General features: G+C 51.9%; 1 protein-coding gene across 1 annotated transcript; it reads left to right on the forward strand.

Annotated features, from left to right (window-relative positions):
* The first annotated feature begins 900 nt into the window (after positions 1-900).
* Positions 901-12,413, forward strand: DHX34 (DExH-box helicase 34). The gene is made up of 18 exons (XM_084304198.1): positions 901-1,790; positions 2,945-3,256; positions 3,925-4,188; positions 4,280-4,382; positions 4,456-4,673; positions 4,809-4,983; positions 5,068-5,261; positions 5,349-5,450; positions 5,566-5,805; positions 5,888-6,055; positions 6,162-6,273; positions 6,412-6,512; positions 6,599-6,844; positions 8,052-8,228; positions 8,309-8,432; positions 8,651-8,956; positions 9,177-9,364; positions 12,292-12,413. Exons 1-16 carry the CDS (start codon positions 1,137-1,139, stop codon positions 8,782-8,784), a joined length of 3,324 nt encoding a protein of 1,107 aa, XP_084160324.1. The 5' UTR covers positions 901-1,136; the 3' UTR covers positions 8,785-8,956; positions 9,177-9,364; positions 12,292-12,413.
* Positions 12,414-25,637: the final 13,224 nt, after the last annotated feature.

Here is a 25,637-nt window from a genome sequence, read left to right on the forward strand (position 1 = left end):
GGACACTGAGGGATAGTGGGGGACAATGGGGACAGTGGGGAACAATGGGGATGGATGGGAAAAGTGGGGGACAATGGGGACATTGGGGGCAGTTGGGGACAATGAGGACATAGTGGGTCAATGGGGACAGTGAGGGGAAACTGGGGTGGCTGGGGACACCGGGGTTGACTGGGGACAATGGGGGTGGTTTGGGACAATGGGGACAACTGGGGACAATGGGGACATTTGGGGATATTTGGGAACATTTGGGGAATGGGGGTGGCTGGGGGACAATGGAGACATTTGGGGACAATGGGGGTGGTCGGAGACAATGAGGGTGGATGGGGACAATGGGGACATTTGGGGACATTTGGGGAATGGGGGTGGTTTGGGGACAATTGGGGACATTTGAGGATATTTGGGGACATTTGGGGACATTTGGGGACAGCGCCGCCCTCGCTGCCACCAGCGGCCGAGACGCCCCGCCCCCTCCCATCATCGCCCCGCCTCTTGCATGCATGACCACGCCTCCTGAAGCATAACCACGCCCCTCCTCCTCCACGCCACGCCCCCCCGCTCGTGGCCACGCCCCCTTCCTCCCGCCTCGGCGGGGCTCGGGCGCCCCCGTGCGGCCTGGAGGGGCCGGGACCGGGACCGGGAGCGGGGCCTGGGGGGGGCCCGGGACCGGGCCTGGGGGGGGCCGAGACCGGGAGCGGGGCCTTGGGGAGCCGGGAGCGGGGCCTGGAGGGGCTGGGACCGGGAGCGGGGCTGGGAGCGGGGCCTGGTGGAGCCGGTACCGGGGCCTGGGGCCTGTGGGAGCCGGTACCGGGACCCAGAGGGGCAGGGACCGGGACCTGAGGCCTTGGGGGGTGCCGGGACCGGGGCCTGGAGGGGAAGGGACCGGGGTCTGGGGGAGCTGGGACCGGGACTGGGACCAGGAGCGGGGTCTTGGGGTGCCGGTACCGGGGCCTGGAGGGGCAGGGACTGGGACCGGGACCGGGACTGGGGCCTGGAGGGGCAGGGACCGGGCCCGAGGCCTTGGGGGTGCCGGTACCGGGTCCTGGCTTGGCTGAGGCCTCAGAGAACCGGGCCCAGGCCCTGAGGAAACCCAGCACCAGGCCCCAAGGCCCGGAGGCTTCGGTCCCGGTGGAGCCGTGATGGAACCGGAGCCGGGCCCGTCTCCCGGTGGTGGAGCCCCGCGGCCGTCCCGGTGGGACTGGGACTGCCCGGTGGCTCGGCGGAGGCTGGAGGAGCTCTACTTCCCCCGACGGGCCTGTCCCGAGGAAACCCGCAGCTTCTGGGCCTTCTTCGAGCGCCTGCGCCGCTTCCAGAGCCGCCGACCGGAGCGGGAGCCATCGTGGGACGACGCCGAAGACCGGCCACCTTCTCGCCGCCTCGGCTTGCCGCGCCGCTACCACCCCCGGCACCGCCTCAACCTGGCGGTGCCCAACCCGGAGCCGTCGCCGAGCCACCCTCGGGTGCCCCGGGAAGCCCTGCAGGAATTCCTCGACGCCTGGCTGCTCTACCTCGACTTCGAGCAGAAGCGGAGCTTCGCCAAGCTGGCCAAGCTGCAGCGGGAGCGCCAGGCTCTGCCCATCGCCCGGGCTCGCCACCAGCTCCTGCAGGCCGTGGCCGGCAACCAGGTGGTGGTGGTGGCCGGCGACACCGGCTGCGGCAAGTCCACGCAGGTGCCGCAGTTCCTGCTGGCCGCCGGCTACCGCCGCGTGGCTTGCACCCAGCCCCGCCGCATCGCCTGCGTCTCGCTGGCCAAGAGGGTGGCCTTCGAGAGCCTGCAGCAGTACGGCGACCAGGTGAGCTGGGGATGATTTGTGAAAGAAAGGAGAAAGGAAAAGGTAAAAAAAAAAAGGTCAAAAGGAGTGGTTTTGGCACGGCAAAGCGCTTAGAAGGCGATGTGCGGCGCTGCTGGGTTAATATTTACCTAAAATGCTCAGCCTGGTAGCATCATTGGGGACCATTTGTAAAGTAAAATTAAAATAAATAAATAAAAAGGAAAAAAGGTAAAAAAAAAAAAAAAGAAAAAGTAAAACTAGAAAGTAAAAGGTAAAAAAAAAGGTAAAACTGAGCCGTTCTGGCACAGTAGAGCGCCTAGAAGGTGATGTGCAATGCTGCAGCGTTAATGTTTGCCTAAACCACTCAGCCTGGCTGCATTGTTGGGGACCATTTGTAGAAAAAGCAGGAAAAAAAAGGTGATAAAAAAACGATTTGTAAAAAAAAAAGGAAAAAGGTTGAAAAAATAAGGTAAAATGAGTGGTTCTGGCACAGCAGAGCGCTTAGAAGGTGATGTGTGGCGCTGCTGGGTTAATATTTACCTAAAACACTCAGCCTGGGAGCATCATCGGAGACAATTTGTAGAAAAAGTAGAAAAAAAATGTAATAAAAAAACGATTTGTAAAAAAAAACAAACAAAAAAGGTTAAAAAAAAAAGGTAGAAGTGAGCGGATCCAGACAGCAGAGTGCTTAGAAGGCGACGTGTGGTGCTGCAGCGTTTATATTTACATAAACTGCTCAGCTTGGGAGCATCATCAGAGACAATTTGTAGAAAAAGCACCAAGTAAAAGGTAAGAAAGAAACGATTTAAACAACAAAAAAAGAAAAATGATAAAAAGAAAAATGATAAAAAGAAAAATGATAAAAAGAAAAGGTAAAAGTAGAAAGTTAAAAGTAAAACAAAAGGTAAAAGTGAGCAGTTCTGGCACAGCACAGGATTAAAATTCCTCTTGGTGTCTTAAAATTGCTTTTAGTGTTTTAACCCTGCTTTTTTTAGTGTCTTAAAGCTCCTTTTAGGACAAATAATTAAGGAATAATTAAGGAAACTTCTTCTTGGATGCAGGGTGCTTGAGCATCAGCCATCCCCATTGCGCTACCCCCGGACCGGGACGCCCAGCGAGCGCCGTAAATCCCATTTTCTCTCTTTCTGCCCCATTTTTCCTCTCCCTCCCCCCAGGTGGGCTACCAGATCCGCTTCGAGAGCAGCCGCTCGCCCGCCACCAGCATCGTCTTCCTGACCGAGGGGCTGCTGCTGCGGCAGGCGCAGCGGGAGCCGGCGCTGCCCGCCTACGGGGTGATCATCGCCGACGAGGTCCACGAGCGGCACCTCCACGGGGATTTCCTCCTGGGGGTCCTGCGACGCCTGCTGCCCGCCCGGCCCGACCTGAAGCTGGTGCTGATGTCGGCCACCATCAACATCCGCCTCTTCTCCGACTATTTCGGGGGCGCCCCCGTGCTGCAGGTGCCCGGGAGGATCTTCCCCATTTCGGTGAGAGAGGTTTTGGGGCTGGAGAGCGCGGTTTTGGGGCTGGAGAGTGTGGTTTTGGGGCTGGATCGGGTGCTGGGGAGGATTTTCCCCATCTCGGTGAGCCCCGAGCATGATTTTGGGGCTGGAGAGCACGGTTTTGGGACTGGATCGGGTGCCCAGGAGGATCTTCCCCATCTCGGGGAGCGCAATTTTGGGGCTGGAGAGTGCGGTTTTGGGGCTGGATCAGGTGCCCAGGAGGATCTTCCCCATCTCACGGAGCGCTCGGCATGATTTTGGGGCTGGAGAGTGTGGTTTTGGGGCTGGATTGGGTGCTGGGGAGGATCCTCTCAATCTTGGTGAGCCCAGAGTGTGATTTTGGGGCTGGAGAGCGCAGTTTTGGGACTGGATTAGATGCCCAGGAGGATCTTTCCCATCTCGGGGAGCACAATTTTGGGGCTGGAGAGTGTGATTTTGGGGCTGGATCGGGTGCCCGGGAGGATATTCCCCATCTTGGTGGGTGCTGAGTGTGATTTTGGGGCTGGAGAGTGCAATTTTGGGACTGAATTAGATGCCCAGGAGGATCTTCCCCATCTCGGTGAGCGCTGAGCGTAATTTTAGGGCCAGATCCCAGCTCAGGACCATCCCCCCACTCCTCACCTCCCCGTTTCTTGACTTTTCGCCTCCCCCAGGTCATCTACGAGCCCATCCCCAAGGAGGAGGCGGCGGCGGCGGCGGGGAAACCGGAGCGCCTGGACCCCCGGCCCTACCTGCGGGTGCTGCAGGCCATCGACCACAAATATCCCCCGGAGGAGCGCGGCGACCTCCTGGTTTTCCTCAGCGGGGTGGCCGAAATCGGCGCCGTGCAGGAGGCGGCACAGGTCTACGCCACGCAAACCCAGCGCTGGATCGTGCTGCCCCTGCACAGCACCCTCTCCGTCAGCGAGCAGGATAAGGTGGGCGCCGCGAGGAGCTCGTGTTTCCCCTGCCCTGATGGAGTTTTGCTGAGCTCTTCGTCCTCCTTCCCCTTTTTTTGCCACCCCTCAGGTGTTTGATGTTCCCCCTCCCGGCGTCCGAAAGTGCATCCTCGCCACCAACATCGCCGAGACCTCGGTGACCATCGACGGCGTGCGCTTCGTGCTGGATTCGGGTGAAGCCTCGCCGGCCTCGGGGGGAGCCTCCTGCTCCTCCCTGCTCTGCCCTGACCTTCTCCATCCCTCCAGGGAAGGTGAAGGAGATGAGTTACGACCCCCAGGGCAAGCTGCAGCGCCTGCAGGAGTTCTGGATCAGCCGGGCGAGCGCCGAGCAGCGCAAGGGCCGCGCTGGCAGGACGGGACCCGGGGTCTGCTACCGGCTCTACGCCGAATCCGACTACGACGCCTTTCCCCCCTACCCCGTGCCGGAGATCCAGCGGGTCGCGCTCGATGCTCTGGTCCTCCAGGTAACTGGGTTCCTTCGTTCCTTCCCCCCTTTTTAGGGTGCGGTCGGAGCCCCCAAAAATAGGTGCTCGGGATCTTGGCAGCCTAAATATCCGGGCTGTTTTCCTTCCACGAAGCTCTGCCCGCTTCTCCCCCAGGTAAAAAGCATGGGGCTGGGCGACCCCCGCACCTTCCCCTTCTTGGAGCCCCCTCCCTCGGCCAGCCTGGAGACGGCCGTGCGCTACCTGCGGGAGCAGGGGGCCCTGGATGAAGCCGAGGAGCTGACGCCCATCGGGACGCTGCTGGCCCAGCTGCCTGTGGACGTGGTGGTGGGTGAGTGATGGTCAGGGGGAGCGCAAAACCCCCCCAAAACCTCCCTTTTAAGCCCTCGCTGCGTCCCTTTTCTCCGTCCCGCAGGCAAAATGCTGGTGCTGGGTGCACTTTTCGGGCTGGCCGAGCCCACGCTGACGGTGGCGGCGGCGCTGAGCGTGCAGTCGCCCTTCCTGCGCCTCTCCAACGCCAACCCCGACTGCGCCACCGCCCGGCGGCCCCTCGAGAGCCCCCACGGGGACCCCCTGACGCTGCTCAACGCCTTCAACGAGTGGGTGCAGGTGAGGGGGGCGAGGAGATGGTGGGATGGGGACGGGAAACGGCTCCGTTTTGGGGCCGGTACCGGAGCCCGCGGTGTCCCCGTGCAGGTGAAGTCGGAGCGCGGCGGCAGCTCGCGCAAGTGGTGCCGGCGGCGGGGCTTGGAGGAGCATCGGCTCTACGAGGCTGCCAACCTGCGGCGGCAGTTCCAGGTGAGGGCACAACGGAGCCAAATTCACCCAAAACCTCCCCATTTTTTATTGTTTTTATTTATTTTTTTAACCTGCGGGTTCTCAGCGACGTTTCCTCCTCCTCCCCAAAAAACAGGAGCTGCTCCGAGACCACCGGCTCCTGGAGGCGGCCCCCAGCCGACCCAGCGACAGCTACAGCCGGCAGAGCCGGCACCGGGAGCGCCGCGAGCTGCACCGGCTCTGGCGCCACCACACCGAGACGCAGGGACGGAAGCGCAAGGTGCTGCGGCTCCAGGATGGCACCGCCGGCTCCTCCGGTGAGGAAGAGGAAGGAGCAGGCACCCGCGAGCCTGGTGAGCGCAGCGTCGACATCCAGGTGAGCCTCAGCTCCCGTTCCCTCGCTCAGGAGGCGAAATTGGGCCCCAAATGAGCTCTTGGCACCTTCTCTGTCCCCGCAGGATGTCAAGTTTAAGCTCCGCCACGACATGGATGAGCTGCAGGCTGTGTCTGGCTCGGTCCTGTCGCCCTCGCAGCTTGCCCTGCTCAAGCTGGTGCTGTGCAGGGGGCTCTACCCGCAGCTGGCCGTGCCCGACGCGCTCAACAACAGCCGCAAGGACTCGGATCAGGTGCCTGTCCCCATCCACGACCAACCCCTCGGATTTGGGGGGCTCTGCCCACGCTCCAGCCCCTTTATTTGGGGGCTCTGTGGTGCTCATCCTGCTCTCGCCGCAGATTTTCCACACCAAGAGCAAGCAGGGCGTCGTGCTTCACCCATCCTGCGTCTTCGCCACCAGCCCGGAGCTGCTGCACGCCAAGGAGGTGAAGGAGCGCGGCGGGACCAAAGGTGGGCGACCCCGATCAGCTTTTTCCGCACCCATTTTTGGATGGAGAGCCCCTCCGGCATCGGGATCCGGCCCCCCCCAGTCGGTGGGGACGGGGAGAGGCTCAGGACCCCCCTGAGATGCCCCTCGTGTCCTTGCAGAGGACGGGCTGAGCCGCCACCACCAGCTCCTCGCCTTCGTCTCGCTGCTGGAGACCACCAAGCCCTACCTGGTCAACTGCATCCGCGTGCCGGCGCTGCAGGTGGGCTCTCGGTGCTTCCTCCTCCTCCTCCTCTTCCTCTCTGCCCCCTTACAGCTCCTCAAACCGTCCCTGCCTCGCTCCTCCAGGCTCTCCTGCTCTTCTCCCGCTCGCTGGACACCAACGCGGACTGCACGCGGCTGGTGGCGGACGGCTGGCTGGAGCTCACCCTGCCCGACGCCGCCGCTGCCCTGCGCTTCCTCGCCACCACCCTGCAGCTCCGAGCCTCCTGGGAGAAGCTCCTGGACCAGCAGCTGGACCCCGGGGGCGACGAGCCCAGCTCCAGGGACCTCTCCGCGCTCAAACGGGGGCTGCTGGAGTTCCTGGGGATGGAGGTGGGGGCTGGAGGGGGGCGGTCGCGATGTCGGGGTGGTTTTAGTGTTTTTTTGGGGTAAAAGTGAAGGGGAAACACCACAGGGTGGTGGTGGCATCATGGAGCACTGGGCTGGTCCCAGTACAGCGTACAGGATACGTATATCCCTAGTAGATATACTATATATATAATTATATCTTACTGTCTATATAGTATACATATATCCCTAGTATATATACTATATATATAACGATATCTTACTGTATATGCAGTATATATACTAGTATATATACTATAAATACAATTCTATTTTACTGTCTATACAGTATACGTATATCCAAAGTAGATATACTATAAATAAATATCTTACTGTATACACGGTATATGTATATCCCTAGTATATATACTATATATACAATTCTGTCTTACTGTATATGCAGTATACATATATCCCTATTATATATACTGCATATATAATGATATTCTACTGTATATGCAGTATATTTATGTCCCTACTATACATACTACATATATAATATCTCACTGTATACACAGTATATGTATATCCCTAGTATATATACTACGTATACAATTCTATTTTACTGTCTATACAGTATACATATATCCAAAGCAGATATACTATATATAAATACCTTACTGTATACACAGTATACATATATCCCTAGTATATATACTGCATATATAATGATATCCTACTGTATACGCAGTATATTTATGTCCCTAGTATATATACTGCATATATAATAACATCTTACTGTATACACAGTATACGTATGTCCATAGTATGTATACTATATATATGATGATATCTTACTGTATATACAGTATATATATATAGTATATATAATATATATATGATTCTGTTTTCCTGTCTATACAGGATACGTATATCCCTAGTCGATATTCTATATCTAAGATTCTATCTTCCTGTATATACTGTATGCATATATCCCTAGTATATATACTATATATACAGTGTTATCTTACCAAGGAGGATCCATCCGAACACCACGACCATGTTTTAATTTGGGGGGCTCACGGAGCACCCACACGGGCTCTGGCCTCCCCCCCAGGATACCTCCAGCCTCGACCCCACAGCAGTGCTCAGTCACGCACCCCCCAGGGCTTCACATCGGGGTTAAGGCTGGCCCCAGGAGATTTTTGGGGAGCTCAAATGAGATTTTGAGCATCTCCTCGTGTCCCCCCAGGCACCGTACCGCCTGCGCCAGCTGACGGGGCTGGAGAAGCAAGCTCTCTACGTCGGCCCCCAGACCGTGCCTGCAGCCCCCCACCTCCCGGGGCTCTTCCAGGGCACGGAGCTGAAGCCTGACGAGGTGAAAGGGGGCCACAGGGTGACCGAATTCCTCACCTACAACTGCCTGGCCGTGAGTACCCCCTTCTCCCACCCTCTTTTACATCCTCCTGGGGGTGTGTGTCCCACTTATATCCTTGTGCCCCCACCCAGACGGACACAGACCTCTACAGCGAGTGCCTGCGGACCTTCTGGACGTGTCCCCACTGCGGTCTCCACATGCCCTTCACCCCCCTGGAGAGAATGTGCCACGAAAGCGCCTGCCAGCCCACCGAGGGTGAGCCCCCCGGGGCTGAGACTGGGGACATTTGGGGGCAAATTTCCCTGGGGGGGCTCGGGGAGGGTTGGTAAAGGGAGAAGGGTGGCGGTGATCATCACCATGCCCTGAAAACGTGGCACAAAATAAAGAGTTTTGGGATGGGGATGGAATAAAAAGGTTTGGGGGATGATCCTTAAAGGGTTTGGGGGCTGATCTTGCACTGTCTGCCCCCGCAGCCCCCCCGGAGGAAGAGGCTGGGAGCTCTTCCAAAACCTCTGCCCTGCACCGGCTCTACCACTGCGACATCTGCCAGCAGGACTTCACCCTCACGCCCACCGACATCCTCCGGCACAAGAAGCAGCACCAGTGAGCCCTGCTCACTGGGACGCCTGCCCCGAGGGCTTTGGAGCCTCCTGGGGAGGGTGGAGACCCCCAAAATTGGGGGAGCCCCCTGCTCTGCTGCCCTTGGTGTCCTTAGAGACATCAGCTGCATCCTTGAGGACATCGTGTGGGTCATCGGTGACACTGTCACGTTTCCTCAGGTTGGGAAAACTTGATTTAAGTTATTTTTTTGGTGTTAGATATTAATAAATGTGGTATTTTTTGAGAAGCTGGGTGCTGTCCTGGTGGTGGGGGCAGGGTTTTGGGGAAGTTTCCCCTGCCCCGTGCTGCTGTACAGCGCGGCTCAGCCAGTGTGTGGCACTCCCACACCACATTTCATCCCCTGCCTCCTCTCCTCCTCTCGCTGCATCGCTGCAAAAGGCACCGACAGGGCCCGTGCCACCACGTCCACGGCGTTCCCAAGACCTCGAGGAGCCTCAGGACTCAAAAACCAACCCCAAAACCCCACGACACCGCTGACAGGTGACCCGAGCGCCCCTGCTGCGTTCCCCTGGGAGGCCTGCTTTCAAGCCGTGGCTGCAAAAATGCCATTTTGGGGGCTGAAAATGGTAATTAATTAAAAATGAAAAGCAGTCTGGTGGTATTTTTAGCTCCGTGGCATGCTGCGTTTTATTTGCCAGGAATTAAAAAAAATAACGCAGCTCGAGCGACGTCGTGACACTTTGGTGTAATGAACTGCTCCCAGAGCAAAGTTTCTTGGGATTTTAATTGTTTTTTTTTTTAAGACCCGCAGCTTTTTGTGCAGATTTAACTCTCGCAAGGGCTCCGTGGCCATAAAACGAGTGATAGAGGGGAAAAGGAAAAGCCTGGATTATTTTTTTTTTAGCTGGCAAAGCAGCTCGAGCAGCCAGGCGTGGCGAGGGAGGATGCTGAGCGCTTCCTCATCCCCTTTTTTCTTGGTAAATTGAAATTTCTTCCCTTTTTTTCACCCCTCGGCTCGCTCCTTTGCCACTTGCCGTTCGCCTTGCCTCTTTGCTCGGGTTTATCCGCAGTTAATTACCGCTCGGGCCCAGGTAATTCCTGGCAGGAATTAATTAAGCGGGCGCTTCGCTAAGCAGCTTATTGGGGTTTACAGGCAGGGGGATGCTAATTCGGGTGGTAAAAGTGGCCTCCCCCCACGGTAAGCATCCTTCTTCCCCTCCCCACCACCGCTTGCTCGGCTTCCTTGCTTCGCTCGGCTCCGACTTTGCTTCATTTATTTGATTTTTGGTTCTTTTTTCGCCTTCGAGCAGGGAGGGGGAGTCCCCGTTGCCGTGGCAGCGGGGCGGGATGGGAGATGCTCCTGCCATAGCGACGGGAGATGCTCCTGCCATGGCAACGAGCATCACGGGGGAGCTTGCAGACAGGTTTTGCTTTATTTTTTGCTTTTTTGGGGGGAAAAATAAGCCCCACTGCTTCGCTTAACCACCCCTCCCCGTCAGCTGCACGGCAGAGGGCGACGCGAGTTGGGCACCAAAAATATTCAATGGTTTGGGCTTGGAAAGAGGCAGCTCCATGTCAGGTTGTAGAAAACCCAAATGGGAACCCAAATTTGCCCAAACTTGTCCAAACTTGGGCCCCCAAGCCAACGGCACGTCCTTGCCTTGATGGAGAAAACCCAACAGCCCTCCCCAGGATTCGTCAGGGCTCCCATAAAGCTCGTGGCATGGAGGAAAAAGGAGGCGAGGGGCTAGAGGAAATTGCCTTATTTCTTTTAAAATCAGCGAAAATAAAATAAAAACTAATTTACACGACCGAAAATTAATCAAGGCGGCCGTAACGAGGGGAGATTCATTTGCTCGGAGCCCTGCTAATGAAAGCCACAAATTCAAACCCCACGTGCTAAATCGCACGTGCTAAAATCGCTCATTTTTTTTTTTAACAAATTGCTAAATCCTCTGGATTCCCAGCCCTGTGGCATGGGTCCTCCACTGGGGAACATCTTCCAGCACCAAATCCTGCGTGAAAACACCCTGATATTTAACAAACCTCATTAAAACGCTTCCTCCGGGAGGATTTCCCACATCCTTAGGCCACATTTTCCAACGGAATGGGAAATTTGGGGTTGATTTCGTGAAAAATATAAGAGCTCCAAGCTCTTCCGCCCTGTTAATGACCTCGTTTTGTTCTTTGCAATCTTCTCATTATCACCCTCGTCAGTGCCGTGTAGGTTAAGGCAATCGCATTAACCTCTAATTGAACCCAAGGCCGTTGTTTGGGGATAATTAAGCCCCGTCGTTAGCGAGGTCGAGAGGGAACTGAACGTCGAGGCCAAGGCAGAAAGCTCCCAGCTGAGCTCTGGCTTCCTGGAAGCAGGGGTGGCGTTGGCCTTTTTTTTATTTTATTTTTAAGGGATTTCTCTGAAATTTAACCACTTTAAGAGTGGCGAAGGGATGGAAATCATCGGCGGAGGGTGTGCTCGAAGGAAACTTGTGGTCTTCTTCCGTGCATTTGTGTGCTGGAATTAGGGGCTGGGGGATGAAATTAGGGGGTGGGGGATGAAATTAGGGGGTGGGGGATGAAATTAGGGGGTGGGAGGTGAATTTAGGGGATGGGAGATGAATTTTGGGGGTGAGAGGTGAATTTCAGGGGTGAGAGGTGAATTTAGGAAACGGAAGATGAATTTAGGGGATGGGAGATAAATTTAGAAGGTGGGAGGTGAATTTAGGGGATGGGAGATGAATTTGGGGGATGGGAGGTGAATTTGGGAGATGGGAGATGAATTTTGGGGGTGGGAGGTGAATTTAGGGGATGGGTCGGGCTGAAATTGCCCGGAGGAGGGCAAATGGAGCTTTTTTGGGATGCTCTCTGCTCCAAAATTGATTTTTTTTGGAGATGCCACCACTACTCCCTCTTCCCAGCACCACCCTTGTGGGATGTTCCAGCTGTTTTTGCTCTTTTTTTTTTTTTAAAAAAAAAAAAAAAAAAAACAACCAACCAAAACACTCATTTTATCCCCAAAACCCATTTTTTTTTCCCCTGCAAACCCCTCGCCTTGCAAACCTCCAGGACCAGGGAGCCCCTGCTGGCAGCATCACTGCTCATTAACCCAAGCCCCAAAAACGACGGGAGCTCTGCAAAATCCCTGCTGGAACATCGCAGCTCAGCCCCTTGCTGCCAAAACCATTTTCTTTTCGAGCAGCTCCACGGCTTCGACGCCGGGCAGCTGTCACCTGAAAGGAGACGAGATGGGAAAGAGATGAAGTTGAGTTTTTTTTTTTCTCTTTTTGAGGGTGGAGTGCGGGTTTTGCAGTCCCCCCCCAGACTATTTAGCAGGGGAAGGATGTCAAGAGGAGGATATTTTATGAACTTGACAATAAGGGAGTGTGAGAGTGTGAGAGCAGGGGAATGGCTGCAGCCCAGGGGCTTGTCTGCGTGCACCGACTAATTCGGATTAATTCAGCCTAAAAGACTAAAAATACGAGATTTTGCGCTGACAAAGTGCAGTAAAAATGCTAAAACTCTCTTTTTTTTTAATTTTTTATTTATTTTTTAGGAACTTCCATTTGCTCGCCTATCAGACAAAATGAAAAGAGCCAGACATCATCACCGCTGGTAGGAGAGCGCTTTTAAAAATTAAGAATCAGCACAAATCTCGCTGCTCTTTCATCATTAACAACGGTTCTGGAAAAAATAAATAACTAAAATAAAACCCACACTGCTTTATCCTGTTTTACTGCTATATTTGTCCATAAAAAGACCTTTTAAGCATAAAAAAAGCTGCGCTGTGCCATAGCAGCCCTGGGTGGAGAAGCCCCACGAGGCTCCACGTTGTTTTGGGTGGAAATCCTGCGGGATGGGGATGGAGAGCATCCATCAAGCTCAATTTCCCTGCGCTGATTTTGCTGCGTGTGCAAGCATCCACCTCTACCCACCAACCTTCCCGACTGCAATCAGCGTTTAATTAGCTCCATGCTCGTCTGTGCACATATGCAATAAATTGCTGCGCGTGCAAGTTGGCAGCACGGGGCCAAAACCAAGTGATTCTCTGCAGCATCTGCTCCGGTTTCCTTTCCTAAGCAGAGCCAAGATCCCATCTTCAAAGCCCGGTGTTGTACTCTGTGATGTTGCCCATCGGTTCTGAGGGCAGTGAGAAGAGGAGCTGGCTGGGAAAGAAGAAAATAATTCAAAAAAAAAAAAAAAAAGGAGGAAGAAAAGGTGGGGAAGTGCTAGAAATAATTTCTGCTTCAAGGCTGTACAACTGCAACCTCTGTGATTCTGAGATAACCCTGGGTTTTCCCCAGCATTTCTTCTTGGTAAGCTTTCTCCCAGCACAAGACTCTATTAGCAGGGTATTTTTCTCCCCAAAATGCCTTTCTGGTGGTGATGCACAAGCTCAAAGCGTGCAGCAGATGCGATCAGATTAAACCTGCAGCAAGCAAACACGGGGGAAGGAGAGGCTGAAACGAGATTACACAGATAATTCGATTAAAATTTCCCTCCTCGTGCAGAGAGTGCTTGACGGACAGCTCGAAGGACGGCTTAATTAGGGTTTTCAACCTGTGCGGAACCAGAGATTTACTGTGCTGCTCCAGTTATTAACTCAGATTTCAGAGGAGCAAGTGATAAAAAAGATACTATGGGCTTGCTGGTGCATTTCTGGGGAAAAAAAAAAAGAGAATCTGAGAGAGATCAGGTTTTGACAGCAGATCTCTCTTAGTTGGGTGGATAGAAGTGGAAGAAGATCCAGCTGTTGGAAGCACAAAGCAGATGCACCATGAGCAAGGTGACAAAGAGGTGATAACAAGAATAATAAATAAATAATAATAATTAAAAAAAAAAATCACAGATAAATCTTGAAGAGCTGGGTACAAGCAGAGCTGCCAGGGCATGAAGTGAGCTCTGAGACAACAAAAACTGATGTTCCTGCATCATTTTTGGTGGCTGTCCTGAGCAGGGCAACCCCAGCTCATGCAAGCACAACCCTCATCCTCAAGCACCACCAGATATCCACGGAGGAGGTGAATGATTTGAGTATTGGCTACTGAAGACAAGAAGACACTCTTCCACGTGCCGGTGGGATGGTTCCCCAGCACCTGGAAGGGATTCAGCACCAAAAAAACCACCAGGATTCATTGAAATCTCTGCCAAGGCTTGGGCTAAAGGCGCGTTGCACATCGGTGTCTCCCATCGCACGTCGCTCGTACCCAACGTTGGTGTCGCTCGTTGCTTGTGCACAACGTTGGCATCTCCCTTGCTCATACCCAGTGTTGGCATCTCCCATCACCCAATGGTTCATACCCAACATTGGCATCTCCCGTTGCTCATCGTTTGTACCCAAATTTGGCATCTCTCATTGCTTGTGCCCAACGTTGGCATTTCCTATCGTCGCTCATCGGTTCGTACCCAACATCGGCATCTTCCATCGCTCATCGCTCACACCCAATGTTGGCATCTCCTATCCCTTATCAGTTCATACCCAGTGACGAAATCTCCCATCACTCTTCGGTTTGTACCCAACATTGGCATCTCCCATCACTCGTTGGCTCATACCCAACATTGACATCTCCCATCGCTCATACCCAACCCCACGTGTGGGCACCAGCTCTCAGCCTCCACGTTTGAGTGGCGTTGTGCTCATCGTTTCTCCAGCCAGTGATTTTTCTCCAGCCTCCCATTAAGGTGTCGGTGCGTTTGTCACCATCCCCTCATTGATTTTCCCCGGGGAAGATGCTGGCAGGCACGAGCCCGTGATGGATCTGCCCACTTTAGCACATCGATGCTGCCGAAGCCATCACCGCTCTCTCCGCTGTTTGTTATTCTACATCTTGAAGGATTTGGCCGATTCATCTGGGAGGTGAAGAGAGATAAATAGCATGGGACAGACAGTTCAATTACGCCTCTGCTGAGGATGGCAATGACCAGAAAAATGTCAAGTTTCGGTAGTGGCCGTGAGGACAGTGCCCTCCGGAGAGCAGGGGACTTGCGAGTGAGACGTTGGTGGCCCAGGACTGCAGGAGAGAGAGGATGAGATCCATCTAAAGCCGTTCTTGTACCATTCAGCCTCCAGAAAAAGAACCTCTGATGATTATTTTAGGGGCAGACAGCTGCTGCTCTTGCAATGTGCAATTTAGGGCCGCCTTCCTGGGAGGTTTTTAAGGCTTGCTGTCACACGCCGGGTCCCACCACTGCTTTGCACAGTTCACAGACGAGTTAGCACAACCTCCAGCGAGCGTGGTTTGCTTGGAAGTGGCTGTGCACCAGCTCCTTTCACAGCTTTCCTCCTACCACCCCTCGAGCTGCCACACAATTAAAGATAGTTCATTTGCAAGGGACCTGCAAGCATCATCAAGTCCGACTGCTTAATTAATCCCAGCCCAACCGGAGGATCCCTCCCGACTCAGCGTTGCACAGGAGCCTGTTTTGCCTTCAGATCCTTCCTGGCTTGCTCTCTCGGAAGCAAAGTGACCCTTTTTTCACCTGCAAAAGCCTTGAGGAGGCAGCCGTACCCTCGCCACCCTACACGATGGAGCAGGCGGGAGCGGTGATTTATTACCGGTCAGCACGACGTGGCAGCTTGCAGCTAAATAGGAGCCCCATTAAGGCGAGACAGGACGCGGATGGAGGACCTGCCACCGACAGCTCTCAAGGCTGCAAAGCATGGCAGCCCTTGCATTTAAAAAAGAAAAAAATAAAAAAGTGATTTTTTTGGGGGAAACAAATGTTTTCAGTGCAGCTCCGGAGTTTTTGGGGCAGGCTGCCCCATGCCATGCATGATTAAAACCACAGTGTGAGAACTTTTGCCCAAGTTCTTCTGCTTTTTGTGCTGCTGAAAGCTTCCTGAAATCGCTCTGCTGTGGGAACGACGCAGCTCGTTAGGGGGAAAAATCAGCCACATGCAATTACGACCAACGCAAAGCTCTGAAGCCAAGTAATGCTGCGGATCACGTATCAGCAAAAGCTTCTCCGAGGGATTTGTTCCTCCCCTCTCTTACCTGAGAAAGCAGGGTCAAGGAAAAACCCTATTTATGTGCTGCTTCTGGGGGCGGGAGGTCAAGGAGAGCTGCCCAAGACAAGAGAAATGTTGTTCCAGCTCGTTAAAGCACCGTGAGCAATCACTGCTGCAGCGTGCAAATCGGAGCACAATGCAAGGTCCTCAGGCTTTTTGCAGCTGGTTTTGCTTGCAGGCATGAGCTAAGGCTCAAGCCCAGGGGAAAGAAATGATTGGTTTGGGAAAAAACGAGGGAAATTTGCAGCAGGGTTAAGTAGGGTTGCAGCAGCAGAGAGCACGTGGAGCCTGCCAGATCCTCCTTGGAGGTGCTGGAGTGGCTTCAGGAGAAACCTCCCAAGCCCCAGTCAAAAAAATTAAAGGAAAAAAAAATACCAGAAATACATAAAACTCACAAAATTGTTCAACAATCCCAGCTGGGAGGGGTGATGGGGGGGTGCCCACCTCTCGGCAAGGCCACCTCCAAAATTTTGCTCAGTGTCCTGCTGCGTGCGGCTCTACCCCAGCCCTAAATTCATCTTCTGGCCCTAAAACCTTCTGCAGGATGGACGGGGAGGATGAATGGATGGATGAAGCACAGGGGATAATCTTGAAAACAAACAAAATTGGGAATGTGCTACAAAGACATTAATCCACTCCCTGCTCCTTTGCTTGACAGCTGCGCGTAGCCCTGAGCCTACACCGAGTAAATATGTCCTTTAATAAAAACCTATAAAGGAAGAAGCTTTGTCTGGATGTTGCCTGCAGTGCTTGGATCTCGTTACCCATCACCCGCCATCCAAAGTGCCCAACTCATCCCTCCTAATCCCCACGTTCATAAGACCCATCTGCAGCCCGCGGATTATTTTCCATTATGCATCATTAGTCCCGGTATTTACAGAAGAGCCGAAGTGACAATGAAGATCATTGTTTGAAGCACCCAAAATCCTTCACATCGCGTGTTTGCTCCTGGGATATCCGCAGTAATTGAAATGTGGTCTGGAAGCAGAAAAAAAAAACCATGGGGGAACGCAGCTCGTTGGTTTCTGGAGAGGGTGAAAATGGCAGAGACACCTCTCAGCCCCAATTCTGGAGCATCCCTTTTTGGGGAACAAGCACAAGATGAAGTCCACCAAGGCCAGGTTTGGAGGGAGGAGGGTGAATTCCCATCCAGCCTCTAGGTTATATTTCAGCAGGGGGCAGAACACAGCCGTGGTTCTTTCACTTCTTCCACCCTCAGCGCTCAGTCGTGGAATGGTTGAGGTTGGAGGCACCCCTGGGTGCCCAGCACCTCGTCCAGCACCCTCTGCAGATCTCCACAGAGGAGGCACCAGCATCTTTCCGGGCAGCCCGTGCCAGCACCCCACCACCTTCTGAATCACAAAATGGTTTGGAAGGAAACCTCCTGGGCTTTGTCCCACTTTGTCCCCCACTGCCTCTTGTCCAAGCAAAGAGCATGGAGAGCTGTGCAAGGAGCATCCTCCGCGTGCTGCACGAGGAAGAGCATCCCTCGGGGAAGAAGACCACCACCTCCACCCCATCATCTTCCCCACGGCACAAGGGAGACCTGCTGAGAAAAGCAGAGCATCTTTTATAGGAGGAACCAACCCCTCCCTTGCCAGTCCCTAGCACCCCCCTTCCATTTTCCCACCCCAAGGAGCTGCTTCCACATACGCCGCGGTCTGGCAGCCACCCAGCGGCACTCATTAAACAGGAGCTGCTGCTGCTGCTGCTGCCATAAATCAAGGAGCTGGCAGCTTGCTCGATGCGGGGAGCCGGGCTATGTTTAGCCACCAGGCTCCTGGAATAGCATCCGTGCCCAGGTCGGGACCGCACACCTGCGGGACGAGCGAGGGGTCCCTTTGGGGATGGGTCCTCAGCTCCTTGCAATCCTCAACGTGACGTTTTAGTGCAGATGCCCCTGCTGCAAAATACCAATAGATGCAAGCAGCTTTCACGAAAAGCTGCCCCTGTTAAAGATTTTTTTTTAATAATTGTTTTTTATTTTTATTTTTCAGCGTCATCAAAACGCAGCTTGCCGAGAGGCTCTGTTAGCGGCGAACACGGCGGATGAGCAGAGAGGAGCAGCACTGCAAAGCCACGGGTGTTGCTGTTTCTTCCCAGCTGTGCAAGCACCTTTGGAGCAAAACCGTGACCCAGATTTCCACGTGCTTCCCCTGCAAGCAGGGGAGGAAACGAGGTGACACATCACAGCACGGAAATCCAGGGATTTTGTCCCGTTTCGTGCCAGAACTTCAGGGGACATGCAGGAGCAGTTGTTACAGGTCTGAGCAGCGTGCCAGCAGTCGCAAATATTGCTTTTCCTCCCCAAAACCCAGCTCTTCGGAGCAGCTTTTGGCACAGCGAGGTGTTTCGTGTTGTGTGTGCACACAGAGTGCTTCTGCTCGGGGCGAAGCAGCCCAGCATCTGCTCAAAAAAAAAGCTGCTCAAGGGGTGCAAAAATGCAGGAGTTGGGAAAAAAAATCTCGACTGCAGAGGTTTGCGGAGCAGTGACCGTGGTCTTTGCTGAGGTTTTGTGCTTGGGCGTTGGGATGATAGGGCTCGAGGTCTTCTGAAGTGATGCAGAGCATCCTCTGGTCTCTGGCATGGACGTGGAAATCCCCCAGGCACAGCAGGGAGAGGAGGGGATGGCTCCAAAAAAAATACCACGCAGGTCCAGCACGGTGCAAAATGCAGCTCGGGGGCTGATGGACACCCCCTGGCTCAGATCTCCAGGGCTGCTCCACACCAGCAGCCCCTGCAGAGGCTTCAAGACGCAAAAATTAAAAAAAAATTAAAGCTCTCAGCCCCAAATTTCACCGTTTCCTTCTCCCCAGGGAGCAGTCGGGCGATGCTGCTGAATTAGCAAAGGCGGTTTTTCCCCACGGATGTGGATCTTCTCACAAGTCCTGCCACCTCCTCCAGACAGGACAAAGCTGCTGAAGGATAAACCGGAGCTGAGGATTCACAGTCAAGCAAACAGAAAGGCTTCCAGCAGCGAGCAAAAATGCAAAGGATGCCAGCTCCTCGACGCTGCAGCTCCAGCCAGCATCTTGCTCTCCCTGCTGCCAGATGGTTTTGGCCACACCGGCACCGCGCCGACCCACTCCTTGCTCTCATCTGCATCCTGCTGGCAAGATGCTTGCCAGACAAAAAGAATAAATTAAAAAAAAAGGCAATATGTTTAAGCCAAATTTCTCGGAGAACACCTGGAAGCTGGCAGGTTCTTCTTCCCACACAGCTGGTGGAGGTGCTGGTCTTTCAGGCATTCCTCTTCCCTCTCTGTAAGCCGAATTATTAATCCTAGAGCATCAGCTGCTGGCACGGGAATGGGACAGGAAGGTCCAGCCCTTTAACACCAAGGAATGAATAAAACACCAGGGCAGAGATATTGGTTGTTGCTGTTAAGGTATGAAGATCCCGTGGGACTGTTTTCCACCTCCCTTCAACCACATGGAACTGTGGAATAGTGGAATTATAAAATCTGAGAATCGTGGAACTGTGGAATCTGAGAATCACAGAATCATAGAATTATGGAATCTTGGAATTATGGAATCTGAGAATCACAGAATCATAGATTTATGGAATCTTGGAATTATGGAATTGTGGAATTTTAGAATCACAGAATCGTGGAATCAGAATCTTGGAATCACAGAATCATGGAATCTTAAAACCACAGAATTACAGAATTACAGAACTGTGGAATTACTGAATCACGGGATCTTAAAACCACAGAATTACAGAATTGTGGAGTTACTGAGTCACGGAATCTTAAAATCACAGAATCACAAAACTGTGGAATTAGAGAATCACAGAAAAATGGCACCTTGGAATCACAGAACCATGGAATTGTGGAATCTTAAAACCACCGAATCACAGAATTGTAGAATCAGAGAATCACAGAATTGTAGAATCATAAAATCATGGACTCTCAGAATCACAGAATTGTGGAATTACAGAATCATGAAATAATGGTAAACCTTGGAATCCTGGAATAATGGAATAATTTAGGTTGGAAAAGCCCTCAGAGATCATCAAGTCCAGGCGTGATGGATCCAATCACACGCAGAGCTGTGCAAGGTGCTTTTCTCATTCTGCCATGGAGCATCCCCTCCATCGACAAGGATGGTGAGACACCAGGGCTCAGCTAGCGAAGGATGAATTGTCACTCGCATGCACCCTGATAAAAAAGAACACAAATAGCGCAGAAACAAACCGGATCGCTTATGGGATGGAAAATTCACAGGGCAGTGCTTCCATTTAAGTTTTCAATTTAGAATTTAATTTGCTCCTCGTACACGGGAGCAGCAAATTAGTTGCCGTGATGGAAAATTTGCTTACAGCAACAAACCGCAGTGTTATTTCCTCCTAAATATCTTGCTGAAAGGGATGATCGACTCGGACATTTCTCTGTCTGCACCCGAGTCCCCTTCAGACACCTCGGGAGGAGGGTTGAATTTCGAGGAGATATATTCCATGGGGGTTGAATTTTGAGGAGATATATTCCATGGGGGGATGAGGTCGGAAGAGATACATTGCTTTCTATTAAACTACGTTCCTCCAAAGGTCTGCTCTCCAAAATATCCATTGTATGCTTAAAAGGACCGTCCATAAAACTCTTATCACCCATGGGAAGTCTTCTGCAGCACAGTTTTCTCAAGCCAGTATCAAAAGATTTATTAAAAGCCCTCTCCATCCTCCTTTTGTGCTGTGTCAAATCCTTTCAGAAACCTTCTTGTGACAACGGTTAAAAGTTCACAAATTTTAGCAAGAGACCCCCAAAAAATCTAAAACATCGCCCTAAGATCCTCATCAGTCCTTGGCACAGCTTTCAACATCTCCATCCCCTTCCATGCCATGGGGACAGGGAAGAAAACGCAGGAGTCCTTGCATGCTTGTGTACAGCAGCTGTTAATTGCTCAGGTGCTTCGTTAAATGCAAGCAAAACCACAATTAAAACTCCTGTTCCTCCTGCAGGCTGGCCCTTGAATCCGTAACAACCTGTCAGGTTTCAAAACGAAATCCTGGATTTTTTTTTTCCTAATACCAAATAACATTTCATTATTTCTCTAAAAAGGTTTTAATTTCTTAGAATAATTGCTCCAGCAATTCAGCCAAGAATTTTTTTCCCCTTTTTCTGTAACCTGAGCTGATGGAAAATTGCTTTCATTTAATTTAATTACAGCTGTGGAATAATGCATTAAATATGCGCTCCCTTTGTGTTTACTCTTATATTCGAGAGCTGGAATTAATTAGTCCTTAACTTTGAAAAATATCTGCAGCTAGCCACTATGTAAACAGCGCAAACACTTCAGCAACTGCGTGTTGAGGGCTCAACCAGCCACAATTTTTCCTCCCCCTGACTCCAAGGGAGAAAAATAATATTGTCAAAGCATTCTGCCTTATAGCAGCAACCGCATCCAACGTGGGCAGCGCAGTAGCACGGGGCCACGGATGCTTCCCTCCAGCCCACTGCAAAAACAGATCACAAAGAAATAAGAAATCATTAGCTGGATGCAGGGAAAGGAGGATTTCTGGCTCCCCGAGCAGATTTTTGGGTTATCAGAGAGGATGGAGGGTTTTGCCTTGAGTAATGCTGGGAAGAGGTAAGAATCACATATGGTGCATCATGTAAAAAACACTCCAAAAACGTCCACCATGTGACTGTAAAGCTTGCAATGGGAAGGTTGGGTCCCAGAACATGTCATTCCAAAAAAAAACCCAAAGCCAAAAGTGTCCTACAACGTGTCCAATGCCACACTTGGGTGCTTAATAAGCCACAATTTGGCAACGCCGCAAGACCACCCCAAAGACAGCCTCGCACCAAAACTCTCAAAGACCTCAGACCACCATCAGCACCATGGCTATTAGGTTAATTAATCCAGCCTCCCATATAAAACGAGTTTTCTTTGCCTTATCTTCCATCCGTGCCACCCTCCGGCAGGTCAGAGAGCTTCTCACACAATATTTTCCCCTTGACTTCCAGCCATCCCTTTTTTTTTTTCCCCCATTTTGTTGATTAAACAGCTGGCATCCTCCCCGCTCCTCTCTCCAGCCGTTGCTGTGAGCTGCCCTGCCTTTTCGGTGCTTCTTCCTTGCGTCGCTTCCAATTTTTCAGAATCCTTCTAAAAACACCGTTTTAGTGCCAAAAGCAGTGTTCCGTGCCGGGGCTGTGAAGCCACCTTCCCCTCCTCTATCACAGCGCTCGTTTCTGAGGTTTTTGGCATCATCCTTCGGCTTTCCTCCATGCAGGAGGAGGAAGGAGGCAACGATGGTCTAGAAAAAGCTGATTTCAGTAGAAACTAGCACACGAAAGCTTCAAATACTCACTCTACCTTAGCGAACGCCAGGAACACGGAACACAGCCGTACATTATCGCTTAATTGCTGACAAATGTCTATAGACACTTTCTATTAACTCACTCCGTGCAATTTAGCCGAAGGCAATGGGGTTTACAAGGAAGGCAAGGTGCTTACCTCCTCCAATTAAAACCAAATTTCGTGCCCTCTAACAAATCCCAAATAACTTCGTAATTTGGACCTTGCTCCGCTATTGCCACGTACAACCCACGGGTCACTAGAAGAGGGAGGAAAGATAATGCTTTTATTTATTTATTTATTTATTTATTTTTAAATTCAGGCTGAATTCATACAGCCCTTGGCCTCATTTTTTTTTTCCTCCCTTTGCCAACAATTTGCAGATGAAACAGCAGCTAGCAGGGGGTTTATTGCATGAGAGCTGTATCGGCAGCTTCTCATTAATCTAAGTCAAAAAAAGGAAACAGCAAAATACCTACTTGAACACATCCTGCAACCTGAAATAGCCCAACGAGACAAATAGCCCCAAGAGGCCAAATGCACCGAAATAACTCCATCATGCTCAAAGTCCCCTTGGGTTCGTTGCTCCAAGTCACTGGAAGCCAACCTCTCCTCCTCCCCTTTGTCTAGGTGATGTAATTATAAGTGCTTCTAATTGCTGCTTTGCAGAGGCTGATAATTTGGTTTTAATTTAGCTCTAAAAACATATTTTTCCTTTTTTTGAACCCTTTCTACCCAAAGACCAAGTGCCTTGCCCAAAGACCGTGGATCCTGACCAAAGACTGGGTCCTGCCCAAAGACTGTGGGTCTTCCTCAAAGACCATGGATCCTGCTCAAAGACCATGGGTCCTGCTCAGAAACTGTGGGTTCTACCCAAAACCATGAGTTACACCCAAAGACTGTGAGTTTTGACCCAAAGACCATGGATCCTGCCCGAAGACCATGAGTTTTGCCCGAAGACCATGAGTTTTGCCCAAAGACCATGGATCCTGCCCAAAGACCATGAGTTTCACCCAAAGACCATGAGTTCTACCCAAAGACCGTGGGTCCTGCTCAAAGCCCCTGGGTCCTGACCAAATACCATGAGTTTTGACCCAAAGACCTGTCCAAAGACTGCATCCTGCCTACCTGCAGGCCCCTCCTTGCCAGGGCACCCTTCAGGTTCTGTGGCTTTTCAGCCCCCATCCTGAAGGTCTGGTGCTTCGTGTGACTTCAGCGGCATATAATTAGCCCACTTGGAAGAAGTTCAGTGGGGAGGATGAGATGCTGAAGGATGAAATTAATTGCTTCAAGATCAAACAGAAAGGAGCCGGGATGGGAAGGCGTCAGGCGCATCCCAATGAGCTGGAGGTTAGCAGTGTGCACCCCTGAGAGCTGCGCGCTTGCCGAGGAAAGCTTTGCGAGCCAAGAATAAACGCCGAGCCATCCTCCACCTCCTGCTGTCCCAGGGGACAGGAGCCTCAGCACTGCCTGCAGCTGTCATCCGCATCGGGAAAGCGGAGGAAAGAGCCTGGTGGATGCCGTCTCCTGTCTCAAAGCATCCCTGTTCACGGAGAGGATGGGCCACCAGGTCACCACCATGGTGCTCCTGCTCGCTGCAGAGCTTTGAGCCCAAAGGGTTGGGCTTCGCTCTGCTTTTTGGTTGGGGAGAAAGAACTTGGCAAAGCCAAGGAGGAGAAAATCAGCTCTCTGTTGCAGGGATGCTCCCAGCTCCAAGTCCTCCCTCGCTTGCAAGGAGCAGGATTTGCCCCAAATCCACGTTAAAGCAGGGCACGGCTCTTGGCGTCTTGTTCCCAAGGCTGGTGCACCCCAGGGACCTCAACCAAACCAAGAGGTGTCCAAAGAGGATGGGAGAAGGAAGCCCACCAAGCAGGAGATCACTTTGTCTGCTCATAGCACCCTCAGCACCCATGCTCAGCATCATCAGCACCATTGGCTTTCCGGAGGGGATGTTGAGTTTCACACCCAGAATTCCATCACAAGTGTGAAAAAGGCTTAAAATTTAGTGTTTGTTCCTTGTGCCGCCTTTGCAAGGAAGAAGCTGCAAACACGCATCCGTGCCAGGGCTTTCCAGCCAAAGCACAGCTCAGATCTAAAGTGTCCCAGAAGAAAATCTCCCTCGTGCCATCGTGTCTTTGGGCAGGAAATTCTGATTGCCCACCAGTGCTGGTGGAGATGAAGCTCGCGCCGGAGCAAGCCTGGAAATGTGGAGATGTAGGAGTGATAAATGTTGGATCTGGAGGTAATGTTGGCTTCTGATAGGCAAGGGAGCTGCAAATACATCCAGCTTCTTGGAGACCATCTCAGTCCTTAGAGGCAGAGCATCCCTGGGCTGCAACGAGACCCAGATCGAGGTGGTGTTGTGATGATTTGGAAGAGCAATGCTGGCTTATTTTAAATGAGTCGGGCTGCAAATCCTTGCTCTGACACAGGTTTTGTTGACGTATTAAAGAGCAGGGAGAGGGGCAAGCCAGGGACAAGCCCCGCAGCCAATACCATGAGCAGTGCTCAGGCAAGGCTCAAGGCTCCACAAAGCTGATTTTCAATCTGGATTTTCCACACGACATTTAGAATATAAATATTTAGAATATAAATATTTAGAATATAAATATTTAGAATAAAAATAGAATAAAATAGTTAAAATAAAAATAGTTAAAACATAGTTAAAATATAGTTAAAATATAAATAGTTACAATATAAATAGTTAAAATATAAATATTCAGAATGCAAATAGAACATTTAGCCATTTAAAGATAATTAAGAACACCTTAATTAAGGGAAGGTACATGCCAGAGGCTCCAGCCCTTGGTGTGCCTTCATCCATGGTCCTCAAGCATCTTGAGGACAGCTGGGACCAGAACAAGAGGCTCGTCCCCCAGCCACTTCCCTATGTGCCCAAGCACATGGACCAATTCCACTTCCAGCTGAAGCTGGAATACCTATTTCTGGCCAATTTCAGGAGGAAAGGTAACTTCTGAGAAAAAAAAAACAGTCGATGAGGGCCAGTACAAGAAACCGCAGGAGGTGCCTGGGGCAGCGCTGCTGCTCTGGAGCAAATTAAGTGAGATTGGATCTTTTCGTTACCCGATTGACACCTACTTAGTGGTGCCATAGGGCAACAAACTGATTTATTTTCAGTGGCTGGAGCAGCAAGATGGCAAAAAAGGCTTCTTTTTTCCAAGGGAAAACTGAGCACCACCCTTGTCCCTTGTCATCGCACGGCGCTCTCAGCATCCACCACCGCCAACGGAGACGTGCGACACGAGCTACGCTTGTGCAAGCAGATCTAATTTTACACCTTTTCATGCAAAAACGCCTTTCTGCTTCCTCCAAAAAATAAAAACACAGCCCGTGGAAGTGAAAGCACTGCAAAGCTGCGCACGTGAGGTCTGCCGGGAGATGGTGTCACTGCCTGGTGTTGTCCTACCAGCACCAAAGCACCACCCAAAGACACAATTTGGAGAATTGGGTGAATTTGGAGAAGCAAGACTCCCAGTGCTTATTGAGCTGCCATTTCTGTTGATGCTGAGAGTTTTGCTCTCTTGATAGCACCTTGCCCCTGGCAAGAATTGCACCATCCCTCTTCAAGGCCAGGTT

Source organism: Netta rufina, assembly GCF_964035555.1.
Source record: "Netta rufina genome assembly, chromosome: 36".
Taxonomy (NCBI): domain Eukaryota; kingdom Metazoa; phylum Chordata; class Aves; order Anseriformes; family Anatidae; genus Netta; species Netta rufina.